The sequence below is a fragment of the Artibeus jamaicensis genome, unplaced genomic scaffold (assembly GCF_021234435.1).
Source record: "Artibeus jamaicensis isolate MK-2021 breed Jamaican fruit bat unplaced genomic scaffold, CSHL_Jam_final contig_787, whole genome shotgun sequence".
NCBI lineage: Eukaryota > Metazoa > Chordata > Mammalia > Chiroptera > Phyllostomidae > Artibeus > Artibeus jamaicensis.
Window position 1 is genome coordinate 3,734,618 of NW_026521972.1, and position 26,806 is coordinate 3,761,423.

At 34.5% G+C, this 26,806-nt stretch overlaps 1 protein-coding gene across 1 annotated transcript in view; it reads right to left on the minus strand.

Moving 5' to 3' along the window:
- SEMA3D (semaphorin 3D) overlaps positions 1-26,806 on the minus strand; it is a 200,374-nt gene that overhangs the window by 117,306 nt on the left and 56,262 nt on the right. Inside the window, exon 2 of the mRNA XM_037129036.2 lies at positions 13,122-13,310. Coding sequence (XP_036984931.2) covers positions 13,122-13,272 — 151 coding nt within the window. The 5' untranslated portion in view covers positions 13,273-13,310. The remainder of the gene's footprint in view (positions 1-13,121; positions 13,311-26,806) is intronic.

Sequence of the window (26,806 nt, forward strand, 5' to 3'; positions counted from 1 at the left end):
GTCTCTTCCCTGCCCTCCCCTCTGAGATCTGTCAGTCTGTTCCATGTTTCCATGCCTTGGATCCTACTTAGTTTGTCAGTTTATTTTGTTCGTTAGATTCCACATATAAGTGACATCATATGGCATTTAACTTTGACTGGTTACTTCACTCACCATAATAATCTTCAGGTCCTTCCATGTTGTTGCAAATAGTAAGAGTTCTTTCTTTTATATAGCCACATAGTACTCCATTGTGCGGATGTACCACTCACCTACTGATGGGCACTTGGGCTGTTTCCACATCTTGGTTATTTTACATAATGCTGCTATGAACAGAGGAGTGCATATACTCTTTCTTTTGGTGTTTTGAGATTCTTAGGGTATATTCCCAGAAGTGGGATCACTGGTAGAGAGTCATACCTTAATGTACCATCTACTACTGATTCTAAAAAGCAAGACAAATGTGACTGGAGCAAATAATTCCTCAAGTTGAGATCGGCACAGATTAATTTATAGAGCAAAGAGTTATAAGAATAACTGAAAACATAGCAATATTTTTAAATATTACTTTAAAAACCATATCAGAGTTAAGCATATGCATATCAAAAACTAATGTTAAAAGGCATATATAAGCCAATTTATCTCTCATCCTCTGTTCACACCCAATCTAGCCTTCATATTAACATATTTAGTAGTTTATTTTTTATTCACCTTCATATTTATACATACAATGTATATAGTACTAACTTTTAAAATGCCGTTTTCTGACATTTTCCTCGAATTTCTGTTCACAGAGGTTGAAAACTTTATCTTCTTTATGCCAGCTCTTTCTATCCAAAAGACCTCTTGACATTATACTACATCCGCTTTTATAAAACACGTATTCCACGATTCCAGGACTATTGCAAGGTGAATATTCTTCCTTATTCAGAAAAGTACTGTTTTCTGGTTGTACCTTCTTGAAAAAAATGTTGCTTTCATTAATAATTTCCTAATTGTTAGTTACACTTGCTCACTTTTCTATTTCAATCTTTTCACGCATTCTGAAAAATGCCTCCATAAAATTTTCAAACAAAATTTCGTCAATGTTTTTATTTTTACTCCTGGAGATAGGAGTTCTTCTTTCTCTTTCTGTAATCAGGACTGACTGTTCTCTAACCCGAGCAATGGCTGTCTCGACCTGCCTCCTACCTCTCTTCTCCCATGAAACTCATCATTCCCAGATCCCATGTCTTCCCCCTGGACTTATTTGCTTATTTTGCTGAGCCTATCTCCAGACATTTCCTAAAAAAGGCTGAGTGGGGCTTAAAGTTTGTCAACTTTCCATGCATGAAAATGTTTCTAATTTACTTTCATTGCTAGTTGGGGCAACTACAGAATTCTGGGTTGAACAGTGTTCATCCTCAGAACTCTGAGGCATTATACACTGTCTTTCAGCTTCCGAAATCACAGTTAGGAAGTCTGATGCTATCCATTTCCCAAGTCTATGAACGTGTCTTGAACTTTTCCTGATAGTTATTTGAAATGACCACCTCACTATTGTGAAATTTAAAATAATGGGCCAGAATATGTCTTGGTTTGTTGTTGGTTTTCATTCGCTTGTTTTCATTTATCATGCTGGGTATTCAGTGTGAAGTCTAATCTGAAATTTAATTTTCATTCATTCAGAAAATTTTTAGTTTGGCTATTCATTCAGAATAAACAGATGCCAATTATGTATAGAACTTTTCCCTACATTTTTTCTAGAAAGGTCCTCTGATTGACTGCCCAAGGAGGATAATCCTGGTATAGGTATGCAGAGAATTTGCATCAAAATATGAACCAACTTCCAAGAGGGAAATTGAAAATGTATCATAAAATAATGTTTTCCTGAAATTCAGGCAGTACTTATAGAACTTAAGAAATAAAATAATGTGTCCCACTAATTGTTTTCCTGTCATAAATCATTAGTTCTCTACTGATGACTTCAAAATAGATACACTTAAATCCCACTGCCTCTTAAAAGTTGCAGTTCAAAATTTCCAATACCCTGCTTGGTATTGTCATTCTCCTGCAACCATCTTATTCTACTGACTTTAATGATTCAATGACATGACCTAGACCTCAGGCTCAAATTATCAGAATCACTTTCAGTTTTCCTTCTGTGTTCCTCTGCTCTTTTTTTCCCCTTATTGAAATAATTGGTACCTCTAAGTCTATTTCCTTTCACTTATGCAACCTTGAGCTAAATTTAAAGCATTATAGATTCTGTCATGCAAATTTCCTATTCTTATCAAATATTTTTTCTTATTGTCATCTAAGTTAAGATCCATATTACTACTTCTCTAAATTACTGTAACAGACTCACAACCTTGTTCCATGTGCCCTCTCTTGCCAATCCTTAACACATAATGCCGCCTATTCTATTTCCCCCCATAAATCACAATCAAGTTAGATCAATTTCATGGCCAAAATTCTCCAATGCCAGAATACACTTCGTTCAGTAAACCCTAAGTTTCCTCCAATGTTCAAAACTCAATTACATACCAAACAGCGTCTGAAATTCTTTCAAATGTTTATTTTTAATTTACCCTAGTCCTATGGAATTAATGTTTTTGCAGTTATTTTGTCCCTTAAAAAGACTAGAAGTGCTTGCACATAAGAATAATGCCTAAATCACTGTTGTAATTCATGACCATTTCTTGCACATAAGTCTAATAAACATTTAACTAATGATTTTTCAAACTAGTGATTCTTGTTTGCATTGGTTTATCTACCTTTCATCTAAATCAGGATTTATTACAGACTTATAAATAATTTGGAAAGGTTGGAGCATTGTCCTGTAACCAAAAGGTTGCAGGTTCGATTCCCAGTCTGCACACCTACCTAGGTTGTGGATTTGATCCCCAATATACAGTCCTGGTCCAGGTACATATGGGAAGCAATCAACTGATGCTTCTCTCTCTCCTTTCTTCTGTTGCATTGTTGTTCCTCTCTCTCCTTTCTTCTCTCCCTCCCCCTCTCTCAAAAAGCACTGAAAAAATGTCCTTGGGTGAGGATAAAATAATAACAGTAACAGTAATAATCTGGAGAGGTTAGAGTGCCATTTGAAGACCCAATTATGGCTCTAAGGTGCTATAGTCACAAGAAGTTCCCATTATGATCTTCAAATGCTTGGGTGTTGGTGGGGAAGAGGAAGGTTATGAAACAAAATACTCTACTGCAGTGCTTCTCAGGATTTAGCAAGCATTCAAATCAGTGGGGATATTTGTTTAAACACGATTCTCATTTAGCAGTTTGGGTGGGGGCCTGAGATGGTGCATTTCTAACAAGCCCCCAGATTATGCTGATGCTACTGGCCCAGTGCAGTGAGCTGGACTCCTTCCTTCTTTACACGAGTGTTTCTCAAACTTTTCAATGATGGAGTGTAGAAATTTATGCAAGATGACCAAATTATTATTTATTTTCCTTCACATTTCTACATTGTTCAAATTTGTACACCCCTGACTTAATAAGTGATAAATGACCTGCTTAATTTAAACTGATATGTATATAAACATTCCTTCATTTTCTCATACAAGAAAGAAAATATATTTGTTTAATATGCATTAACCTGAAGGGAAGATACAAAGATGACAAGTTATGATTTATTATTGACTTTCAAGTAAATTTCCTGTTATCAGTGGCTGCAGAAATTCTACCCATGATGCTTAAATATAATTATATTTTTAAAGACCTTAAATTTTTCCATATCTTACTTCAATGAATTCAATAACATATTTGTTCTCCCTTTGAAGCCTGACATAACATCCATTTGGTCCTTTATAACATCCAAAGAGCCTTCCTTACATTATTTAATTTGATGGCAAGGAGAACCAGCATTATCATTAATTTCCAAGTAAGAAAACCTTTACTTAGAGCAAATAATTATGCTAATGCAGCATGAAAAGTATGTGCCAGAGAAAGAGCTAAAAGTTATCTATATCTTCTAACTTGAACCCTATTAGCCATTTAGAAAAACAAAACTCTTCTTCAAAATAACTCTGCTTACATTTATGGAGTACTGTACACCCACTGACAAGTTCATTCCAATTGTTTCTCCCACTTCATTGTTTCATTGGGATTACTGAACTCTTTATCTTAAATTTTCTACTGTGTCTAGCACACTGTGACTTTACTCAAATAAACCTCTTTATGAGTAAAAAGCATTGTAATTCTAATTTATGCTTTTTGACTTAATAGAATTAAGTCAACATGTTTAATAGATTCTCACAAAAATGCAAAATGTATATTACTAGTTCTTAAGAAATAGAAAGCTATTTGTCATTTTTTTTGTTTAAAAAAGACCCAATAACATTCATTTTAAAAATATCCATAAATTTACACATAATTGGAAGAATCCTGCTGTAAAAAATTATTTAATAAGACTGAAGGGATAAGAAAGCCAAATTTTAGATAAGTGAAGTTATAGAACAAGCAGTTGCATAGAAAAATTTTATCTCCTCAATAATTAATAGAATAATAACCAACTATGTATATGATCTATTCAAAAAAAGCTTTTTTAATAAAAAAAAAACTGAATTTAATCCACTTCCCCCCCCCACCAAAAAAAAATGTCTTTACTTAAGCTATGGTCCTTCTAAAGTCCCTTCCACATTTCACATAACCACAGACACATCCAAAGTGTCCCATGACATAGCTCTATGGACCCTGCCAGGAGGACAAAACTGGCCATTGTAGACCCTAGTGATTTTTATGATCTTCTTCATTCCAGGAATGTTTTTGTAATGATATCTGTATGGCAATATGACAGCATATATTATTTCATATGATTGTGTAACCTCCGCCACTTTGTGAACCTCCACAGATCAATAATGTTTACAACAGTGCTCCACATACACTGACGTAGATTTTAATTATTATTAAAAATAGGGGTGGATACAGGCGCACTGTAGTACAATCACTGCTGAACTGAAAAAAAGTAGGAGACTAGGATCAGTTTTTTCAGTTATCTACTTATGGGACCCTTTAATGTTTCCAGGGTTTTATTTCCAAATCCTTATATATCAATCTCCTAAACACAGAGTACTTACAGCCTATATCAAAGGGAACACATTCTACCTTGAATGTGCTTTATATCTGTGTACCCTCTCTTTTTATCTAGACAATAGTTGACACTGAACATAAATCAGATAATAGTTTATTACGTAAAATAAGCTACTTTCACTCATTTGTGTTCTCAAAGTAGTCTTAGAGAGGAAAATGGAGTTTCATTAGTATTTTCCTCAATAGTAATGGATTATTCCACATCTCTTCTAAATCATTAATTATTCCTCTCCTGGATCATTTCAATCAGTATATAAATGCTCTGGTACTTACTTAGCACATGAAAAATAGGTCTCTTGATCACACTGCCCTTCCAGCTACTACTGCCCATGCCTCCCTTACAGGAAAAGTTTTTGAAAAAAGTATTAATAGTTGTCTCTAACCCCTTAGAGTTAGACTATGCTGATAAGAATCCATTCCAATTGTGCTATAGCTCCTACATTCAGATACTGCTCTCATCAACAATGAACTTTTGATGTTAAATCTAATGTTAATCTTTATTTGTCATCTTTCCTAACACATTAGCTGAATATGACACTGCTGATAACCCCTTTTTCTTTACTTGCTTTATTTAACTTCCTCTATACTGCAACTCCTGATTTCTTTCCCACACACCCAGGTAATACTCTTCAGTTTGCTGTGATGATAATGCCTCTTTTCTTTAAACTCCTGAGTTAAGGGTATTCCAGAACTCAATCCTTCATATTCTTCTATATCTTTTTGTCATCTTACAGTCTCATAAATTTAAAAATGTCTATAGGCTAGGACTTCTGGTCAAGATGGAGGTGTAGGTAGACATGCTTCACCTCCTTGCACAAACATAAGAAGGATCACAACCAACCTCAAAACAAAAAACATACAGAACTGCCAGAAAATTGACTGTATGGAAGTCTGACAACCAAGAATTTAAAGAAGACCTATTCATCCAGACGGGTTGAAGGGGCTGAGACGGGGCACCAGACTGCAGAGCACACAGTGTGGCAGTGTCGAGGAGGGAGCAGCTGGCAGAACGGGGGTCCCACATTCATATGTGATGGATAAAAATTGGGATAGGTAACTGAGGAGAGAGCAATCCCAGCCCCAGGCCACACCATGCATCCCAGGGTTCCAGTGCTCAGAAAATAAAGCCTTCACAACTTCTGGTATTAAAAACCAGTGGGGGTTGGGGTGGCAGGAAAAACCGCCAGTCTTTCAGGAGAGCCTGTTTAAAGAGACTGCATCATCTTAGAACATAAGCAAACCCACCCACTCTGGGAACCACCACCAGGGCAACAGCTAAAGGGGCTCCAGTTGAATAGGGGAAAGTGGGAGAAGTGACTGGAAACAGGGCGAGTGCTGAGCAAGCCTCCAGAAGCCAGGCAGCAGCACTGTCCTCTCTCCAACCCCTCCCCACATACACAGGGCCACAAAGCTGTGAAGCATGTTGCCCTGCCCTGGCGATTACCTAAGGCTCTACCCCATACAATGCAACAAGTGTATCAAGACAGGGAGTCACAGCAGCTCTACCTAACACACAGAAACAAGCATAGGCAGGCCACCAAACTGAGGAGATGGAGAAATATGGCTCAAGTGAAAGAACAGAACAAAACCCCAGAGAAAGAACTGAATGAAATGGAGATAGACAACCTATCAGATACAGAGTTCAAAACACTGGTGATAACAATGCTTAGAGAATTCACTGAGTATGGATGGCTAAAGCATAAGGGAAGAAATAAAGGATACATTAAGTGAAATAAAGAAAAATCCACAGAGAACCAACAGTTAAGGGAAGGAAGCTGGGATTCAAATTGATGATTTGGAACATAAAGAAGAAAAAAACAGTTAACCAGAACAAAATAAAGAAACAAGAATTCAAAACAATGAGAAGAGAATAAGACTCTGGGACATCTTCACACATGCCAACATCTGAATCATAGAATATGCCCAGAAAAGAAGAGAAAGAGAAAAAATTAAAAACTTATTTGAAAAAATAATGAAAGAAAACTTCCTTAATTTGGCAGAGGAAATAGACACACAAATCCAGGAAGCAAAGAGAGTCCAAACAAATTGGACCCAAAGAGAACCATACAAAGACACATCATAATTAAAATAAAACGGGCTTCAAATCAATGGAGTGGACCAGAAGAAAGCAAATACAAAAGAAAAGGTCAAGGAGCAAGAATTCAAAGAAATGAGGAGAGTCTTGGGAACCTCCAGGACATCATTAAACGGTCTAATAAGGGGTACCAGAAGGGGGAAAGACCAGTGGAAAACTTATTTGAACAAATAATAAAAGAAAATTTCCCCAATCTGGCAAAGGAAAAGACTTCAAGAAATCCAAAAAGCTCAGAGAGTACCAAAAAAGTTGGACTCAAGAAGAAACACACCAAGGCACATCATAATTACATTAGCCAAAATTAAAATGAAGGAGAGAATCCTAGAAGCAGCAAGAGCTAAGGGGACAATCACCTACAAAGGAGTCCCCATCAGACTGTCAGCAGATTTCTCAAAAGAGACCTTACAGGCAAGAAGGGGCTGGAAAGAAATATTCCAAGTCATGAAATCTAAAGACCTACAACCAAGATTGCTCTATCCAGCAAAACTTTCATTTAGAATGGAAGGACAGATAAGGTGCTAAAAAATCTCAAAGATAAGATCAAATTCAAGGATTATCGCGCCAGGAGAAAGAAAAAAGTAAGAAACAACATGAAGAAACAAAAAAGAACAGGAAAAAATAATTAAAATGCCAAAGGTTAAAGATAAAGAGAGAATCTTAAGAGCAGCAAGAGAAATGCAGAGACTCACCTACAAAGAAATTCCCATTAGATTACTAGCTGATTTCTCAAAAGAAACTTTGCTGCCAATAAGGGGCTGGAAAGAAGTATTGAAAGTAATGAAAAGCAAGGACCTACAACCTAGATTACTCTACCAGCAAAGCTATCATTTAGAATGGAAGGGCAGATAAAGTGCTTTCCAGACAAGGTAAAGCAAAAAGAGTTCATCATCATCAAGCCCTTATTATAAGAAATGTTAAACGGTTTTATTTAAGAAAAAGAAGATGAAAACTATGAACATAAAAATGACAACTATCAACAACTGAATCTAAAAAACAAAAAGAAAAACAAATAAAACAACTAGAACAAGAACATAATCATAGATATAGAGATCATTTGGAAGGTTATCAAAGGGGTGAGGAAGGGGGAAATGGGGAGAAAGATACAGGGATTAAGAAACATAACTAGTAGGTACAAAATAGACAAGAGGAGGTTAAGAACAGTATAGAAAATGAAGAAGCCAAAAGAACATAAATGACCAATGGACATGAACTAAGTGGGGGTGATTGCTGGAGGGAAAGAGGGTAACTGGGCAGAGGGGAGTAAATGGGAAAAATTTGGGAAACCTGTAATAGCATAATCAGTAAAATATACTTCAAAGAATGTATTCAGGCTGATAAATTCATATTTCCAATTGCCATCTCATAAACTCCAGAAGTTATGCACTCAGAGGCCTTTTGACATCTTACATAGATACCTAGTAGCCTTCTCAAGCAAACATGTCCACTTGATTTCCCCAAAGCAACTTTCTTCACAATCTTTGCTATCTCAATTGATAGTAACTTCATCTTTAAGTCAAAAACAAACAAACAAAAACACGCATGGAGTCAGATACTGTTGGCTCTACCTTCATCATCCTCTTCTTGTTCCTCACTACAACCAGTCTGGTCCATACACTAGATTATTACAATAGCCTAAAACCAGATACCCTGCTTCCTTGATCTCTCCTTTCAGTGTAGTCACAACACTGAAATCAGAGGGATTCCATAATGAGAGCCAGATCATGTTACCTCCATGTTCAAAATTCTTTCATGGATTCTCATATCACTCAGATGAAAAATCAATATTTTAACCATGACAGCAGTGGAAGAACTAATCTTCTTCCCTCCTGTTAACTCTCTAATTTAATCAATCTTCTTTCAGCAATCCCACTGTTCAGCCATACTGTTTGTCTTCTTTAGGGTCCTTGAACATGTGGACACCTTTTTACCTCAGGACCTTTGTACCCGCTGTCCCTTTTGCCAAAATAAATCATTTCCCAATTATCCGCATGGCTTGCAACTGTTCTTTAAATATTTGTGAAAACATAACTCTCTCAGTAAGCTCTTCCTGAATGACTACCTTTCACCACTCTCTAGTTAACATTCCTGATTCATTTTTCTCCATTGTTCTTATCATCTTCTATCTTGTTATGCAAAGTACTCATGTATGGTCTGCCTTTCATATCAGAATATAAACTACATGATGACAGGGACTTTTGCCTCTTCTGTTTGCTAATATGTCCCCTGTTGCCAGAGCAATACCAGGAACATGGCGAATATTCAGAAACTATTGTTACGAAATGTTCACAGTTGAATATCAAATACATGATAAAATTATCCTTGAACTCTTAAACTTATGAAAGCCCAACAGTACAGCCTCAGTTTACAGAAAACATATCTGGGAAAACCAGTGAGTCCATTCAATTATGTCACATTCACCAAAAATTAAACCATCAGTGACTTGCCTTATAGAAATAATATATATAATATGGGAATTCTTGCTATAAGATGGATAATGCTTCTTCACTAAGTACTTCAGAGAAACATTTTCACAGCAAGCTATCTTCTTTTCCCACTGTTTTGGTGGGGGAAAAGAAGCCAGACTACATGTCTGAATCCATGAATACTTTTACAATTCATTTTACCCAACTCCAAGGGCTACCCTGTAGTCAAATAGGGTCAACAATGACATTTTTAGCTATGAGTGCACATTAACATCTAAAAGACCACAAGATAAAAACCCTGGGAAGCGCCTTCAATAAATTCACAATCTGTGGGTGGTACTTGACTGAGGGAAACCAACTCTAGTAGAAAACGCTTTGGGAGTAAACAGGAGCAAATTTAATATATGTATGTCATAAACCCCCAAGAGAAAACTATGTATAATATTTTTCAAACTTATTTATGTAGGGAAACCTTTGGTCTGGGAACAACCATTAACATCTTTTATGATAATGATATTTCATAAAAATAATAATTGATACCATGTCAAGTGCTTACTATGCCAAACACTGTCAGCCATATTAAAACTAAATCAATTAATCGATTTAGATTTACTGTTAGATTTACTCTGTTATGAATAAGAAAACTACAGCACAGAAAGTAAACAAATATATCGCATCTAGTTATAGCAGTTAATACCTAGTAGTTCAACCTCAGAACTTACTTACTTCCACTGTTATACCGAATTGAGTAACTGAACTAATACTAGATTAGATCAAAGGAATTAGATGAGTTAAATAACCAGGAATCTCTACTTGAGACACATACTGCATTTCACAGCTAAATAATTTTTTAAATAAAAATAAAATAGACTTATCCACTCATTTCTCAGAAAATTGCAACAAAACAAAAAACATTCTATGAAACACATTAATGTTTAGTTAAATAATGGCAGATACAAATTTTAAAGGTGATTTCAAATTTTTCTTTCCCAGGAAAATACATGTGAGATTTGAGGAGCAAAAAATAATTAGTACTATTAGTAGTTATTAAAAATACCACCAAAGAGGTAATGGTGAAATACTGTGTTTTTTTAATATCTTGGTATTTCCTGAATATATACTGTTTCCCTCAAGGCACAAGGTGGCAAGAGCATGGACCTTGAACTTGAGAGATAAAAACACACAAGATAGTTCTGCCACTTAATTAATTAATGGCTTCTTGCTTTGAGGAAAGGCCTTAAGGCTCTGAGGCTCAAGTTTCTTATCTATAAAATGGGTAAAGAGGGTGGCTTTCAGGGGTCCATAAATCTTCAACATGATATAGTGTAAGTAGGTTTCCTTGACCCAGTAACTCTCTTGCTTTATAATCTTCCTAATATTTCTCACTATTTTAAATAATATCCACTTGTTTACCTGGTCTCCCTATTGGGAAAAGAAATTTAAAGAGGACAGTGACTTTTCTCAGACAATGCTAGGTACATAGTGGTTGCTCAGTATGTAATGGTAGCACAGGTGAGTATACAGTGAGTAGTAAGTGGGTTGGTTTCCTTCCTTACGTCTTATATGTGTGAGTTCAGTGTTGACTAGCTGGTGCCTTGTAGGTTTACTGTGATTCTTTGAGAAAGCAAGATTTAGGGGAGAAAAAGATTCAAATAATATAGATGCCTGAATTCTTGTTGTGCCAGGCTCAAAAGGATGTAGTTAAAAACAGACTACCTAGACTTGGGGTAGTGAAGAAACAATAAAGTATGCAGATGATGTATTATAGGAATGTATACCTGAAACCTATTATAATTTTATTAACCAATGTTACTCCCATAGATTCAATAAAAATAAAAAATGGGTATATGAACCTATAGATGACAGAGTGATATCTATATCTATTATAAGCCACTCAAATATAAGTTGATACTAAAATCTAAGATGCAAAAAAAATTTAAAGATAAAAGAAACTATAATTCATCTTAAGGGATGCATCTTTATATATAAGTGGATTTTCATTTTCTCTTTCCTTTCAAAAGTGTTGTCCATTTCCTTTTTAGTTATGTTACTTATCTCATCTTCTGGAGCTTTCCAAACAAAAAACATTGCAGATACTAGTGATTTCTACATATAAATATCCTTAACCCATATGAATTCCTTCATGATGATTATGAAGCAGAACAAGTTTACACTATTGCAAGATAGAAGTAGGTTATGTCTCAAAAATCATTTTTACTTCACCTGCAGTATGAACTTAGAAGTCACTGTAAGAAGCCCACCTTGTAGGAATATATTTATATACTTAAAAGATATATGTATTTTATAACACAAAATCCAGAAACATAGAACATACTGATCCAAGGTCCCTTACTCATTACTCAAGAAACAGATTTAGCATGAATAAATGTACAAGAATTCAAAATATGCAACTGAAGAGAAATCTCTTTATACAACAATAGAACCAAACAAGATACCGTGGATTTAGAGGTTCAAAGCTAAGTCTTTATCAAAAAGCATCCTTTGGATAAAATGGTTATTACATTTTTGTTGGTCTTAAAGAAAATCTCTCCAAATAGTCTTCTAGCTGTTCAAAATAACTAACTCTAGTGACAGTGGCTGTGTCTCTGATCAGCACACAAGGAAGTAGTTTTATCTGTTCCAGAAATCCCACTTACACTTGTACATGACATCACATTAGTTTTTATTATTGACATTTAATTTAAGGTGAAAATAGTTGTCCTAACAAGAGGATATTAAAACCACTAGTACAATTTTTACCTGCTAAGTTCAGAACAGAGGAGGCTGAGTCCTTTACATTCAATACTTAAGATATTAAAGAAACCAAGGGTACATCACAGGAAAGAAAACAAAAGTGATAAATCTTTGTGCATCAGACTTGGCACTCTCTGTCTTCTCTCTATCATACGTATGTATGTACATATATGTATTATACATACATAGACACAAGATGATGAACTATAACTTATAAAAGTTTTGTTTTATAGTAACTTAAATATTAAACCTTAACAGATTTCATTTCTAAAATAGTATTTTCATCCTTTTCATCCTTTCATACTGCCTTTAAAAAATAATAAAATATGTATGTGCTTGAGATGTTAGAGGTATTTTAGTGTCTTAATTTTTTGAAGATATCTTACTGTTTAAAAACATTCCCTCTAGGTAACTGAACAATAACAAAAAAATTTAAAAAAAAACTTCCCTGTAGTGATAAACTAGTTAGGCAGCTATATGAAATAATGTTTATTTTCTTTTTTTAAATAAAAACTGATTAGAACTTGCAGACCAAAATTTCCTAATTATGTTCATAAGTAGTTGATAACTGTAAACAATGGAATGAAAAGTGTATGTACAGAGTTTAGACATCTAGTTTCTTCACAAAATAATAAGTAATAACAAATAATTGGCCTTTTTATTTTATAACAATTTTATTAGCTGATGTCAATACTATAAACAGGTCAGTGAAGTCAGCATGTATTTCTGAATAAAAGGAATACAGTAATTAAAAAGACAACCTGAAAGCATTTACACACGTTTACCTTTGTAGGTTAGCTTCAGTCGCGGAATATTTTGTTTAGAAGTTCCAATGACCAGGGGCAATAGCTGGATCGCGCTTAGAATCACCAAGGCATTAAAAAGGTAAGCACAGTAGCTTCTGGACTTCGGTGTCTCCTCTCTATTAGCATTCATGGTGAAAACAATGTCCTCTTTGAAACAATGGAAACAATCTAAAAATAAGAAAATAAATATTAAAATAGATGTTTGTAGATTTTCTAAGACTTACCAAATTATAAATGTATGAATGCACATACATTTTTTAAAATAGCTGTTTCTTCTCTCTTGTATTGCTCTTACAAATTGTTGCCAGACAAATGAATCAAAAGTGAGTAATAACATTCAGGTCTGGCCTTACTCAGTTGTGGAAATAACTATATACCTTAATATCAACAGTTTGTCAATATGTTAATTAGCATCTCTTCTTCCACTTAAGGTTTTATACGAATGTAGAAGGAATCAATTCTTTCTGTAACTTGATGAATTCTTCGATCAGATAAAAAACACTGGCGGAAGCCTATCTTTACCCACATCATTCCCAAAGGAAAAGAATCTGAAGCAAAAACAAGTAAAAACCATCATTTTTAGGGAGTTCTTTTGCTTCTGACTTAAAATGGTATTTTAAAAGTCTACCTACAATTGGGAAAACGGGACATGATCTCGCCAGGGCCACCAGTACAATTTTAGGCCTCGGACAAGGCAATCGTAGTTGTACCCTATACTATTCTACACAGTACAGGGCTGAATAGAAAAACAAGCTGTAACATAAAGGGTTTATAAGAGGAAGGCATGGTTATTAGCTGGGTTGTCATAAATCAGCTGCCTTGGTTGTCTTTGTTAAGATATAGAATAAATCAAAGCCCACATATTTCAAACTATTCCTAATAATAATAATAATAATAATAATTACAAATTACATTCATTGAGCATTTATATATACTATGTAATTTTTAAGTGCCTCACATAAATTAAATGACAATGCTATTAAACTAATTAAAGATGGCCATTAGACTGATGAGGTACCAATGCCATGGTAGCCTACATAAGCAAACTAAAATCTAGGCCTAAGAATCACTCAAAGCTATAAACTCAAAATGCTAAATAAAGTTAATCACAAACAACCAGTTAAGCCTTAAACTACACCCAATCAAGTAGTTTCTTTGCTTCTGAGCTTTCTCTACATAAGAGTTTCCCCTGACTCCTGATAGTAGAATGCTCTTAATGTTTTTGGTTTGGCCCTGCCATAATCAAGTTGATTTTTGCTCAAATAAACTTTAAAAAAATTTAATGAGCCTCCTTTTATTTTTTATGAATATGAGTAACAGCCAAGAAAGATAAGTAATCATTTCACAGATGAGGAAGTGGAGGTATGAGTTTTAAATAGTTCTCTCGAGGTCGCATGGCAAACAAGCAATGGGTTAAAACATTTGTTTGGACTGTAGCTGGAGTCAACCTTCTAAACCCCTAGGTCTTTGGGGACTTTTCATTGCGGCAGAACCAAGTGATCATCAATTCTTGATGCAGCTCTTTAGCTTCTCTTCCTTCTCCATGAAGTTACTGATGTTTTTCTAAGAAGTGTCCCAGGAAAAGAATCCTGCTTTGCCTATTTCCAGGGAGGCTTTTAGATCTGGGACCTGCTTCAACTTTTGTCCCAGTAATTTCTGAACTTTTTTGATGATAGCTTTAGCCATATAAAAAGGATTATACCTTAAGTACTTTTCTAATGATTTAATATCAACAAATATTTTATGTCCATGAAGTTGAGTTTTGAGAGATGGTCAAATAAGTAATTTTTTCTTACAGCAGATCAACTCTGCTAAAATGCCTTCTAGACTTTCAATATCAAGATTACATTTACCTTAAATCTCAGAGATTGAGGTCAGTCTGAGAAAGTGAAATAACAAAAGACTTATGGAAGTATTTATTTATACATGATCAACATTTTATTTATTTGTTTGTATATTTCTTTTTATCCTGTCCTGAGAAAATGTTCATTGATATGAGAGAGGGGAAGGCGGGAAGAGAGAAAGGGGGAGAGAAACATCTGTGTGAAAGAGAACATCAGTTGGTTGCCTCTTGTATGCACCCTGACCTGGGACAAACTCTCACCCTAGGCTTATGCCCTGACTGCAAATCAAACCCATGATCTTTCAGTTTATGGCACAATGCTCCAACTGAGCCACACAGGTCAGGGCTTATACACAACAAACATTCTAAATAAAAAGTACACAGTTTCCTTTTAGTGCAAAAAACTTTTTAGTTTGATATGGTCTCATTTGTTTATTTTTCTTTTGTTTTGTTTGAGGAGATATATCAGATAAAATACTGTTACCAGCAATATCTGAGATTTTACTGCCTAAGTTTCTTCCATGATTTTTTATGGTTTTGGGTCTAACATTTAAGTACTTGACCCATTTTGCATTTATTCTTTTGTGTGGTATAAGAAGGTGTTCTAATTTCATTTTTCTGCATGTATCTGCCGATATTCCCAACCCCAATAATTGAATAAATTATCTTCAGCTCACTGTGTGGGTTTGCTTCCTCTATCAAATATTAATTGACTATAATGGTGGGGGGTTATTTCTGGGATTTCTATTCTGTTCCACTCATCTATGTGTCTATTTTTCTGCCAGCACCATGTTGTTTTGACTACTATGGCTTTATAGTATAGTTTGATATTCGATAGCATGATTCCTCCAAATTTGTTCTTCTTTCTCAGAATCACTGTTGCTATGAGGGGCCTTTTGTGATTCTATATAAATTTTTGAAATATTTGGTATAGTTCTGTGCAATATGTCATTGGAATCTTGATAGGAATTATATGGACATTTTAATGATGTCAATATTTCCTATCCAAGAGTACCCTGATGTTTATTGCAGCATTATTTACAATTGCTAAGATATGGAAGCAGCCTGAGTGTCCATCAACAGATGAGTGAATAAAACAACTATGGGACATTTACACAATGAAATACCACTCAGCCACAAAAACGAAGAAATTTTTACCCTTTGGGACAGCATGGATGTACCTGGAGAACATTATGCCAAGGGAATAAGCTAGTCAGAGAAAGAAAAATAGCATATGAGCTCACTCATATGTGGAATATAATGAACAAACTCAACTAACAAGCAAAATAGAGAGAGACTCATAGATAGCAAGCAGAATGAGAGCTATTCAGGAGGGATTTAAGAGTCTAGGGATCAAGCAGAAAGAAAAAAGGACTCATGGACATGGACAAGCATATAGTGGGCAGTGGGTATAAGGGAATAAATGGTAATAAAAAATATAACAAAAAAGACTTGACAAGAGAAAGATAAATTGCAAATTTTATGTTTTTCATAAAACGTCAAACATGATTTAATAAATTATATTTTCTCAGTTACTTTAATTACTTTCAAATATTCCTATAGGAAGTACCAAATTATTGTCCTGTGTGTATATATGTCTATTTAATCATTTGATTTAGGAGACTATTATAAACACAAATAATTGAGTTGACTTAGATATTCATTTAAGAATATTATACTAAATATGTACATATCGCATATTTCATTTACCTTTCATGACATTTTCTGATGGTTTCATCTAATTAGATGTAATTTGAGGGAAAACAGGAATGTACCTCTGACCAAAATAATTCATATAATCAGCAATCTTTTATGAATTTTTAAAGTTTTTCATAAAGATGTATTTTAATAAATCCTTACTCAAATAACATATTTAAAACAAACTCTTAAGAAGGACAGAATTGTATTATTTTAAAGCTAATAGGACAACATCCTCATGCTATTGTCGCAAAACAGAGTCACTTTATCTGGGCTATAGAAAAATTTATCAGGATTAATTTTAAATTGTGTTTTGAATTGCTAAATCTCTTAAGACATCCTTATAATTTTTCAATTTGACATTTACATAGTAAAACAGATGCATTCTTTGACTGCCAGATGCTCCTTATAATACTGCTTGTATACAAATAATATATGTATGCCTATATACATGTGTATGCACATACGTGTGCACAGATGTGTACATATGTGCATGTGTGCACCAACATAATATATGTGCACATGCATGCATAAAGAGACAGTTCAAGGAAACAGTGAAACCTAGTTAAGGGTTCCTGAAAAGCTAGAAGCATGATAGATTTGGTTAGATTGCTGAGGAAAAGGCAGAGAGTCAGCATAATTCAGTGAGGTGAGATAAAGAAGAAACCAGAAAGGAACTTGGCCTAACTCTTAAACGTGTCTCATGCCTGTCCCGGTACCTAATATATTATGACACAAACACGCTGTTACTCCACACTGCCTTTGATATTAGATCATGTGCACTGCTTCTGTCCACATTCATCAGGTTTCTCTAATCCATTTGCCTGTTCCTTTCACTTTTGCCTACATCCGGGTTAGCAGAACATATGTATCTGATCGCAGGAGATCCACAGCCTTGACATACAAACATGTATTCTTCGACCAAGCCATGCTCTCTGAAAAAAAGGGAAGGTCAAATTGAATGTAGAGGGTAAGTATATATTAAATTTCTTATTAGGCTCAGTTTTTCTGAACCTATGGACATGTGAAATACTGCATTTTTTCATGACATGTAACAATGCGTGTAATGTGAATGTATGTTTCTGCACAGAGGCAAAAGAGAGGAAACTTTCCATATGTGCATTTTATTAGCAATAATGACTTCAGTACAGGACATTTCCTGGGAATTAATGGCCAGTTGGGGTTAATGGCCCTTGGCTATGTATTGAGATATCTACTCCTCCAACTGGTCATTAATCGCTATGACATGGCCTGTGCCTCCAACACTATAAGTTAAGAAGACTGATGTTTTGGTTTTCAATGAACAGTAGTCATACTGTTCCTTGTAACCCAACTCATTAATATTGTTCAATAAGTTAAAAATCAAAGCCCTGCTTTACTGGCTACTCTGACATTCTGATAAGTACCTACACGTGCTGAAACATAAGCTAAGGGTGAGGGACAGAATAAAACACAAACTCTGAACCTGCTGGTGCTTTTTTTTAACTTTAATTATTTTTCTACTATAAAACAGTCACTCTCAGAAATACGCTTCTCCTGATTCTTTGTTTTTCTTCCCAACAATCCTTTGAATTTAATAGTTAATCAGTTAATTGAAATAATTTATGGGTTTAATGTATTGTCAACCTCTCCACTAATCTATTGCTATTTTGCTATCTTCTAGTGCACGTTTGTGTGTGTGCAATGTGTCTATGCACACATGTGCGTGTCCTGCATCTGGGAGGAATTACAGAGAGAAGTAGGTGTGATTTAACCTCAAGTGGGTGGATTTAGTGAATTGCACAGGTTATACTGCATGCTACCGTCTGTAACAAGCTCGACCTGGAGCCAATTAACTGCATGTAATCTATTCCAGATGTTCACTGGGACAAATGGCCCTCTTGGGGATCTTCAGATGTGAAGCCAGTGGGGAGTGTTCTGATTATAAGAGATTTTTACACTGTTCCACTAAATCAGAGATCCAAATGCATAATCTAATACTCAAGAAGGCCTTGTGCCATTTCCCAAAGGAATGCAGAATCCAGAAATTATTAGACGGATGCTAACTCATCAAAAATATTATTTGAGGAGCTAGGTATATAAAATTATATATGTGAGCTTCATTGATTTGCCTTATTTAGTTATAACCATTTATTCCAAAAGTCATTAAGGCAAGATGATGTATAATTAGGGTGAAAAAGTAGATTTTGTACGTAAAAGAAAAACTAATATGAGTCTTCACACATGAAAACCTTGAACAGTTAGATTTAGGATTCCTTCTCAGGGTGGTGTGTGTATGTAAGTAGTTAGGGGAAGGGAGAAAAAAATTTTAATTTATAAAGAGCTACTTGTTCTTCATACCTTCATGGTGCACATAGGGTCACTTGAGTTTTATTTTTTATTCAGGAGACACGAAGAGCTATGACCACCCCCACATTAAAACTACTAATGTCTGTAGAAACTCATTTTGGCTTAACTGTAGCTATTTTTCAGTTATTGTCTGATTACATGGTTTTCCAGTAGGGTATACAAGATTGAATTATTAGTAACATTACTTTGTAGCACAAATATGGACAAGAAACCAAATAGAAATTATAGAAGAAACTTGAGATCTAAAGGGACAATCTAGGCAAACAAAAAAAAAGCTTTATGTTAGCAGAGGGCTATTTTATATTCCACTGATCAAGGGCAGTGATATCAAAGAAGAATGCAAGTAGTATGTGTCAAGATCCACCAGGATAGAGCTTGGAATACTGCAAATTTCATACACATGTATTTTATCTCATCCTTCCTGAATTGCTTTCTGTGTTTTCTAATATATGTAATGTTCTGCTAGTTTAGTATAGTCAGGGGTATTCAATCACTACACAGTGTACAACACTGTTACAAATGATAGGGCAGCAACTTTTGGTTGAAAAGTTTTAACTGTCCATTAATGGGCTTCATTGTTTTCACATGTCATGAATTCCTCATCAATTGGTACGTTCCCATAGAATCTGGAAGACCATCCAATTGTTCAGATATCATGTGGAAGAGACTTATATTTAATGAAATGTTAGTCTACTTTAGCCAGTGATATCTCACTGCATACCAAACTAAATATTAACGATCAGTGATCAGTTGTCAGTAAAGATAAATTATACTAGTTATGTTTTCATTTCCAGTGGTTTAAACACAACATTTACATTCCTAAAACATACTGAAAGGATACTGTTGTGTAATTATCTGCTCAACAAAACACCATTGTTATATGTTCCTTGGATTTGCATGTCCTTCAGCTTTGTACTTACAGCCAGATAAAATTCTTCAAGATCTTACCCCTAATGAATCTATCTCAAAAGAAAATAATGGAATAGTAAGTCTTCAGAACATAACTGTGCGACCTGTTAGATTTAATATTGTGGACTGCAGTTTTTCCTGAAGATAACGGTAACAACAGAACAATTTTATGTCGTAAAGAAGTCCTAAAGAAATCACAGTCCACAAGGCCCACACTGCTCTAAAACTTAATTAGTATATTTACATAAAATAGTAAAATACTACTGTAAATGATCTTATTGCTAATCATCTTCCTCATCTTAAATATCATATCAGTGTGCTAATTGAAGCAGAGCAGTGATATTTACCAATTTGTAGGTCAGTAAAAGCACCAACAACATAAAGTTGGTCTCTCCTAAAATTTAATTAATCCATAATTCAAAGATTTAAGATCTTCCTTTTCAAACCTCGACACTCTGAAGAGCAGCATTTTAATCCATGCACTTTTTTATGATCAAAGTAATCTTATTCCACAACCACTGGTATTCTGATACATTTTTTGAGAACTGTAGAATATTTAAAACATTTTATGAAAATATTTATAGAAATTATAGAACATTTGTCAAATTTTAATGTCTTCCTTGTGTATGCAAAATATACATGTGTATTGTTTAAACTGATTTGTTAATTCATAATACGCTCTATATCAAATATTCTGATATGTGCCACTTACTGTTTAAAGAATTTTATTTTTATAAATAGAGCATTGAATAAGACAGATTAGGAACCACTGCAATTAAGAAGGCAAAACAAGTGTATTTCCTTAAAATAATAAAATAAGAAATAACCATGTGCTTATCTTTGAGAAGTTCCTTTCTCTAATTTATTTTATTCCTTTTACCTCTTGGCAATGTCATGATTAAGAAACAGAGTACCGTTTTGGTAAATACCCCCAAATTTAACTTCCCTGAAATATACATTAAGTTTAATTTAGACATTGAGTTATACAACCAGTAAAGGTGTTCCCAGATTTTATAATATTTATCTAACATTTCTGCTAATGTAGGCAATAAGTGGATTTTAAATCTTCAAAATTGACTTTTCTATGACAAATTAATAAGAGAGTCTAGATGCAAACTAACTTAGTGGTCCCATAGTTTCTGAATCAGAAAAACTGTGTACTTGGAAACCTGTTTTTCAAAGCAACATAGATATTTTGTTGTACTTAAAAACAGGATCATGGCGCTTGCTTCAGCAGCACTTATACGAAGGTTCAAGCAAAGTGAAGACTTACAAAGAGAAGAGCATGGCACCAGCGTAAAAATGACGGGAATATCTTTTTCCTGACTTGGTGGTCCTATTTTTCACAATTTTCACATTAATTATATTTTCCAGTTAAAAATATTTATTGAAAAGTTTACCATGTTAAAGGAAGAAAAAAAGATTTTTTTATCACTTAGCATACTTCATAGGACTGCAGGGAATTCATCATATCTTCAAAAACAATATATGGAAGTTATTAGTTGCCAATTTGTAAAACGGATATGAGCCTAATATAAAACCATTTGTGTATAGGAAATAGTATTTAAGGAAGTTCCTTAAAAAGGGAAGAAATTTTCCCCTTTGCAACAGCATGGATAGACCTGGAGCAAAAGAGAAAGAAAAGAGAAAAAACTCATGGACATGAATGATAGTGTAGTGATTTCAGGAAGACCTGTGGGGGGAGAGGTGGAGGAAGTTTATAGGGGGTAAATGGTGGTGGACAGAAATTTGACTTGGGGTTGTGAACACACAGTACAGTGTACAGATGATGTGTTGTGAAGCTGTGCACCTGAATCTGTAAAAAACTGTTAACCGGTGTCCCTCCGATAAATTCAGTTAAAAATAAATAAATGAACGAATAGAGCATATAGCATAAAAATGTGACCTTATATTTCATACTCACATGAATTCTTCAGGAATGCATGTACTTTTGAGATCAAAAAACGTAAGTGAAATGACTTCTATATAGCCTTATTTTTTTTAAGGCAAAAGATGTGCTAGACATATTAACACTATTTGTTTCTTTCTTCACTACTTAATGAAACACCTAAGGGATATAAATATTTCTAACAAAGTAAGGCATTCCATCTGCATAGAAAGATGACTTTAAATAATTCACTTCATAAACATAACACTATCTGGGATAAAAAGTAGACAGTTTGTGAAAGGAATTTGGTGTCATATGTAAAATTTAGAAAGCAATGCTTCATGTCACATTTGAATTTCATGATATTTGATCCAATGTGACTACTAAAAATTAAGTAAATATAATTAACTTATTACATTTAAAAATAAAAGTAATGTGACTAAATGTAAATATAATTAATTATATCGTATTATTTTAACATATTGAATTCAACAACTGAATATGAGCAAGGCAATTTCTTTCACCAAATGAAAAAATTGCCCACCACTTTCAACAGTCATAGTTTTTAATGATTGTTGTTTATATTTCTAGTGTTAATGACACATGCTAGTGGTTTTAATCTCGGTTCTATTCTAAAGCCTTATACCATGCCCAGTACATAGCAAGTGATCAAGAAGTATTAGCCATCTTAAAATTATTACATTTGGTTTATTCCCATTTTCTTTTAGAAGTTATTTTAAATATGATAGCAAATTATGGTGTTAAAGTCATTTAATAATGACCTGAACGTCTGCCTATACTTATAAATTCTATAAAATAAAGAGTTTCCAGGAAGACAGTATCTAACTTCCAAGACTATGAACCCAAATGAAGAAAATAATTACAGAACACCAAAGCAAACAAATGAATATGAAAGCAAATAAACAAATCCCATTTCTATGGCTTATGAGGAGACAGAGGTAGTTTGAATATGGTTATGAATGATGAAATATAATTGTATCTGAAGTGCTTCCAATGCTGTTTATCTAAATTGAATCATGTAATATTCCAAGAAATAGAAAATAACTAGATGCCAAATAAAATAATATCATGTAAAACTGTAAAATATAAAAAATAGAATAAACATTGGTGAATATGTATAACATTTGACTTTAGGATTTTCACTTATACTAAAAAGATTAAAAGAATTAGGTATATTTTGTTGTCTTTTCCAGACAGAATACAAATTTAAATAGCCTTCTAAGTTATGCAAAAATAAAGGATATAATATAATAAATGATATATTCAAAGTATAGCAATAACTTATGTCCATAACTCCATGTATTCTTTGTATTGGATAGAATACATTATGTGTATGTATTATTTTCTATATTTTTAATTTTTTCAATTAAAATTTATATTCAATGTTATATTGTAATAGTTTCAGGTGTTCATCATAGTGGATAGAAAATCACATACTTTATGAAATATTCCCCTGGATATTTCCAGTACCTAACTGGCACCATGCATAGTTATTATTATAACATTATTATTTTTAATTATATTTTATTGATTATGCCCTTACAGTGGCCTCAATTTTTCTATGTTCCCTTCCTCTCAGCATCTCCCACTCCCACAGATAATCCCCCACCATTTTTCATGTTCATGGGTCATGTGTACAAGTTCTTTGGCTACTCCATTTCTTACACTGTAACTTATATGGCCATGGCTATTCTATAACTATGTTTATACTTCTTAATCCTCTCATTTCTTCACCAATTCCCCCACACCTCCTTCCATCTGAAAACCATTAAAATGCCATCCACCAAAATGCCATGAAAACCATCATATCCATGATTCTATCTCTATTCTTCTTGATTGCTTAGTTTCTTTTTAGTTTCAATTGTTGGTAAGTATTTATTCATTGCTATTTTATTGTTCATAGTTTTGATCTTCTTTTTCTTAAACCAGCCCCTTTAACATTTCACATAATGATCTGGTGATGATGAATTTCTTTAGTGTCTTCTTCTCTGGGAAGTTCTTTATCTGCTCTTCAACTCTAAATGAAATATTTGCTGGGTAGAGCAGTCTAGCTGTAGGTCCCTGCTTTTCATGACTGAATAATTCTTGCCAATCCCTTTTAGCCTGCAGGGTTTTTTTTTTGTTTTTTTTTTTTAGAAATCAGCTGACAGTCTTATGGTAATCAGCTTACATCCCTATAAGTAACTAATTGCTTTTTTCTGCTGCTTTTAAGATTCTCTGTAACTGTTGGCATTTTAATTATGATGTGTCTTGGAGTGGACCACTTTGTAATCATCTTGTTTGGGACTCTCTTTGCTTGATGGACTTGTATGTGTATTTCCTTCACCAAATTAGGGAAGTTTTCTTTTATTATTTTTTCAAATAGATTTCTAATTTCTCGCTCTTTGTCGTCTTCTTCTGACACCCCTATGATGTGAATGTTGAAAAGCTTGATGTTGTCCCAGAGGCTTCTTACGCTATTCTTGTTTATTAGATTCTTTTTTCTTCTTGTAGCTCTGAGTAATTGTTTTTTTATTCCTGTGTTCCAAAAGATTGTTTTGATTCTCAGCTTTATTCACCCCATTGTGAATCCTTCATTTCTGACTGGATCTTTTTCACATGGTTGAGGTTCTCACTAAGTTCCTTGAGCATCCCTATAACCAGTGTTTTGAACTTGGCATCTCACAGATTGCTTATTTCCATTTTGTTTAGTTCTTTTTCTGGAGTTTTGACCTGTTCTTTCATTTGGAGCATGTTTCTTTGTCTCATTTGGCAGCCTCCCTGTGTTTGTTTCTATGTATTAGGAAATACATAGACGTATTTGTTTCTATGTAGAGCTGCTATGACTCCCTGTCTTAGTAGTGTGGCCTAATACAGTAGGTGTCCTATGGGGTCCAGTGACACAGCCTCCCCTGTCACCCAAGCTGGTACTCAAGGTGTGCCCTTTGTGTGGGATGAATACAACCTCCTCTTGTAGTTGAGCCTTGATTGTTCTTAGCAGGTCAATGGGAGGGATTTACCCAGGGCAGTCAGCAGCAAGGACTGGCTATGACATTGACCACCTCCCTCCACCCTCTGTGAAGGTTCACCACTACCTGTGAAGGTAGTGGTGCTCCAATGTGGTCTGTAGCTGTCCACTGTGTACACAGGCTCTGGGGTTTCCTGGGTGGTGGAGGCCAGTGTCAGCACCCTACCCTGTGTTCTGCCTGGGCCACCCTGCCTGAACTATAAAGCAAGCTGAGATAGCTGCTACTTGTGGTGGGCTTGGAGATTCCCAGGAAAGGTCATGCTGGCTGCTGCTAGTGCTGGACCTGGGTCCACTTAGCAAGATGTATGGGGTCTGAGAGCTGACTAAGGCAGGCTGTTACTTGTTTAAGAGCATTTAGGAAGTTGTGAACCATGAGCCAAGATCAGCCACTCATATGGGAAAGTCACAGTTAACAGCTTGGGTGGGCCCATAAGTTGGATGGGATGGAGTCTCAGGAGATCTTTGGGTTTGTGCAAACAGTTTCAGCCAGGTTTTGGAGTCTCAGATACAGCACCCATTGCTAGCTCTGTGGCTCTGTGGTGCGAGAGCTCATAAAAGGAACAATGGCCTCTGCCTGCCTTTCTGTCTGGGAGAAAACTTCCCCCATCTCTTGCTGCTGGTGCCTTTCAAGCAGCTACCCTCGTGGTGGAATTTTGAGGGAGTTAATCTGAGTAAGTCTGTGTTTGGGTCTTTTAAGGGGAACTTCTTGGGACTCCAGAATTTCTTCTACTGACTCAATTCCTGCTGTATTTTGCAGCCAGAAGTTATGGGTATTTATCATCCTGGTTCAGGAATCCTGGGCTGTGGGGCCTGGTTTGGGGCTGGGATTCCTTGCTCCCAAGATATCCCTCCTGAATTTTTATACACCACACTTGGATGTGGGACCAGCCTGTTCCATGTCTCTATCCATCCTATCATTTTGGTTGGGTATGGTTTCTTTATTCTATAGTTATCAGACTTTCATTCAACTCGATTGCTGATGGTTCTAAAAAATAGTCGTATACTTTAGTTGTAATTTTGATGGGGTTATTCAAGGAGGTGAGCCATATTTACCTATGTCTCCATATTGACAGGAATTACTGCATAATATTTTGATTACATTTCCTATGCTTCACTTTACATCATTATTATTCTGTTACTACCAATCTCTATTTGTCAATGCTTTCACCTTTTTTCACTCAGTCCCCCAGGCACCCTCATATATACTTTTTATTTTTTATATGTCTATCTATCTTATTTAATTTGATGTGGTATTTTTTATTCCCACCCCTCACCTTTATGTTTAAAACAGGCATAAAAATCTCTTATGAACTCTTATTAAAGTTCTTTGTTTTTGAATTTTTTGAAACAAATTACTATGGCTAATTATGATTCCACTTAAGAAGGTTTCAAGTTTTATAATTTGTTGGCATCCTTTGACATATGTATAGGATTACTTTATTTTATTTTCAGGGGATTATTTTAAATAGTAAATTTAAATATTTTTCTGGTATGAAAAATAATGATGTTTAAAAGTAGTTATATTTTATTCAAGATCAATTTTTACAAGAAACTTTACTTACATTAAAGTTGTCATTTTACTGTATTATAAAGTACAGAAATTCATATCAACCTGTAAAAAATGGTTGATCTAACTTCATTATTAACACTCTATGATTATATGTCATAATACAGCAAAACTTTGATGTATAGCAGGAACTCAAAAATAAAGTTTAATTCATTGGCTATAATAACCTGTAACCCATGGATGCAAAATCTCATAAATGAACAAAATTAGATATTATGTTAATATTTTACTAAGTTAGGTAAGTTAAATAAAACTAAAAACTTTCAATTACGTTTCAGACCATTCCAGATCTGTAAACATGCCAAGTTTTATTTATAACAGGTTTCAAATTTGCTGTATTTATAGCATACCAAAGATTTGAGGTTGTCTCTCCCACAGATTC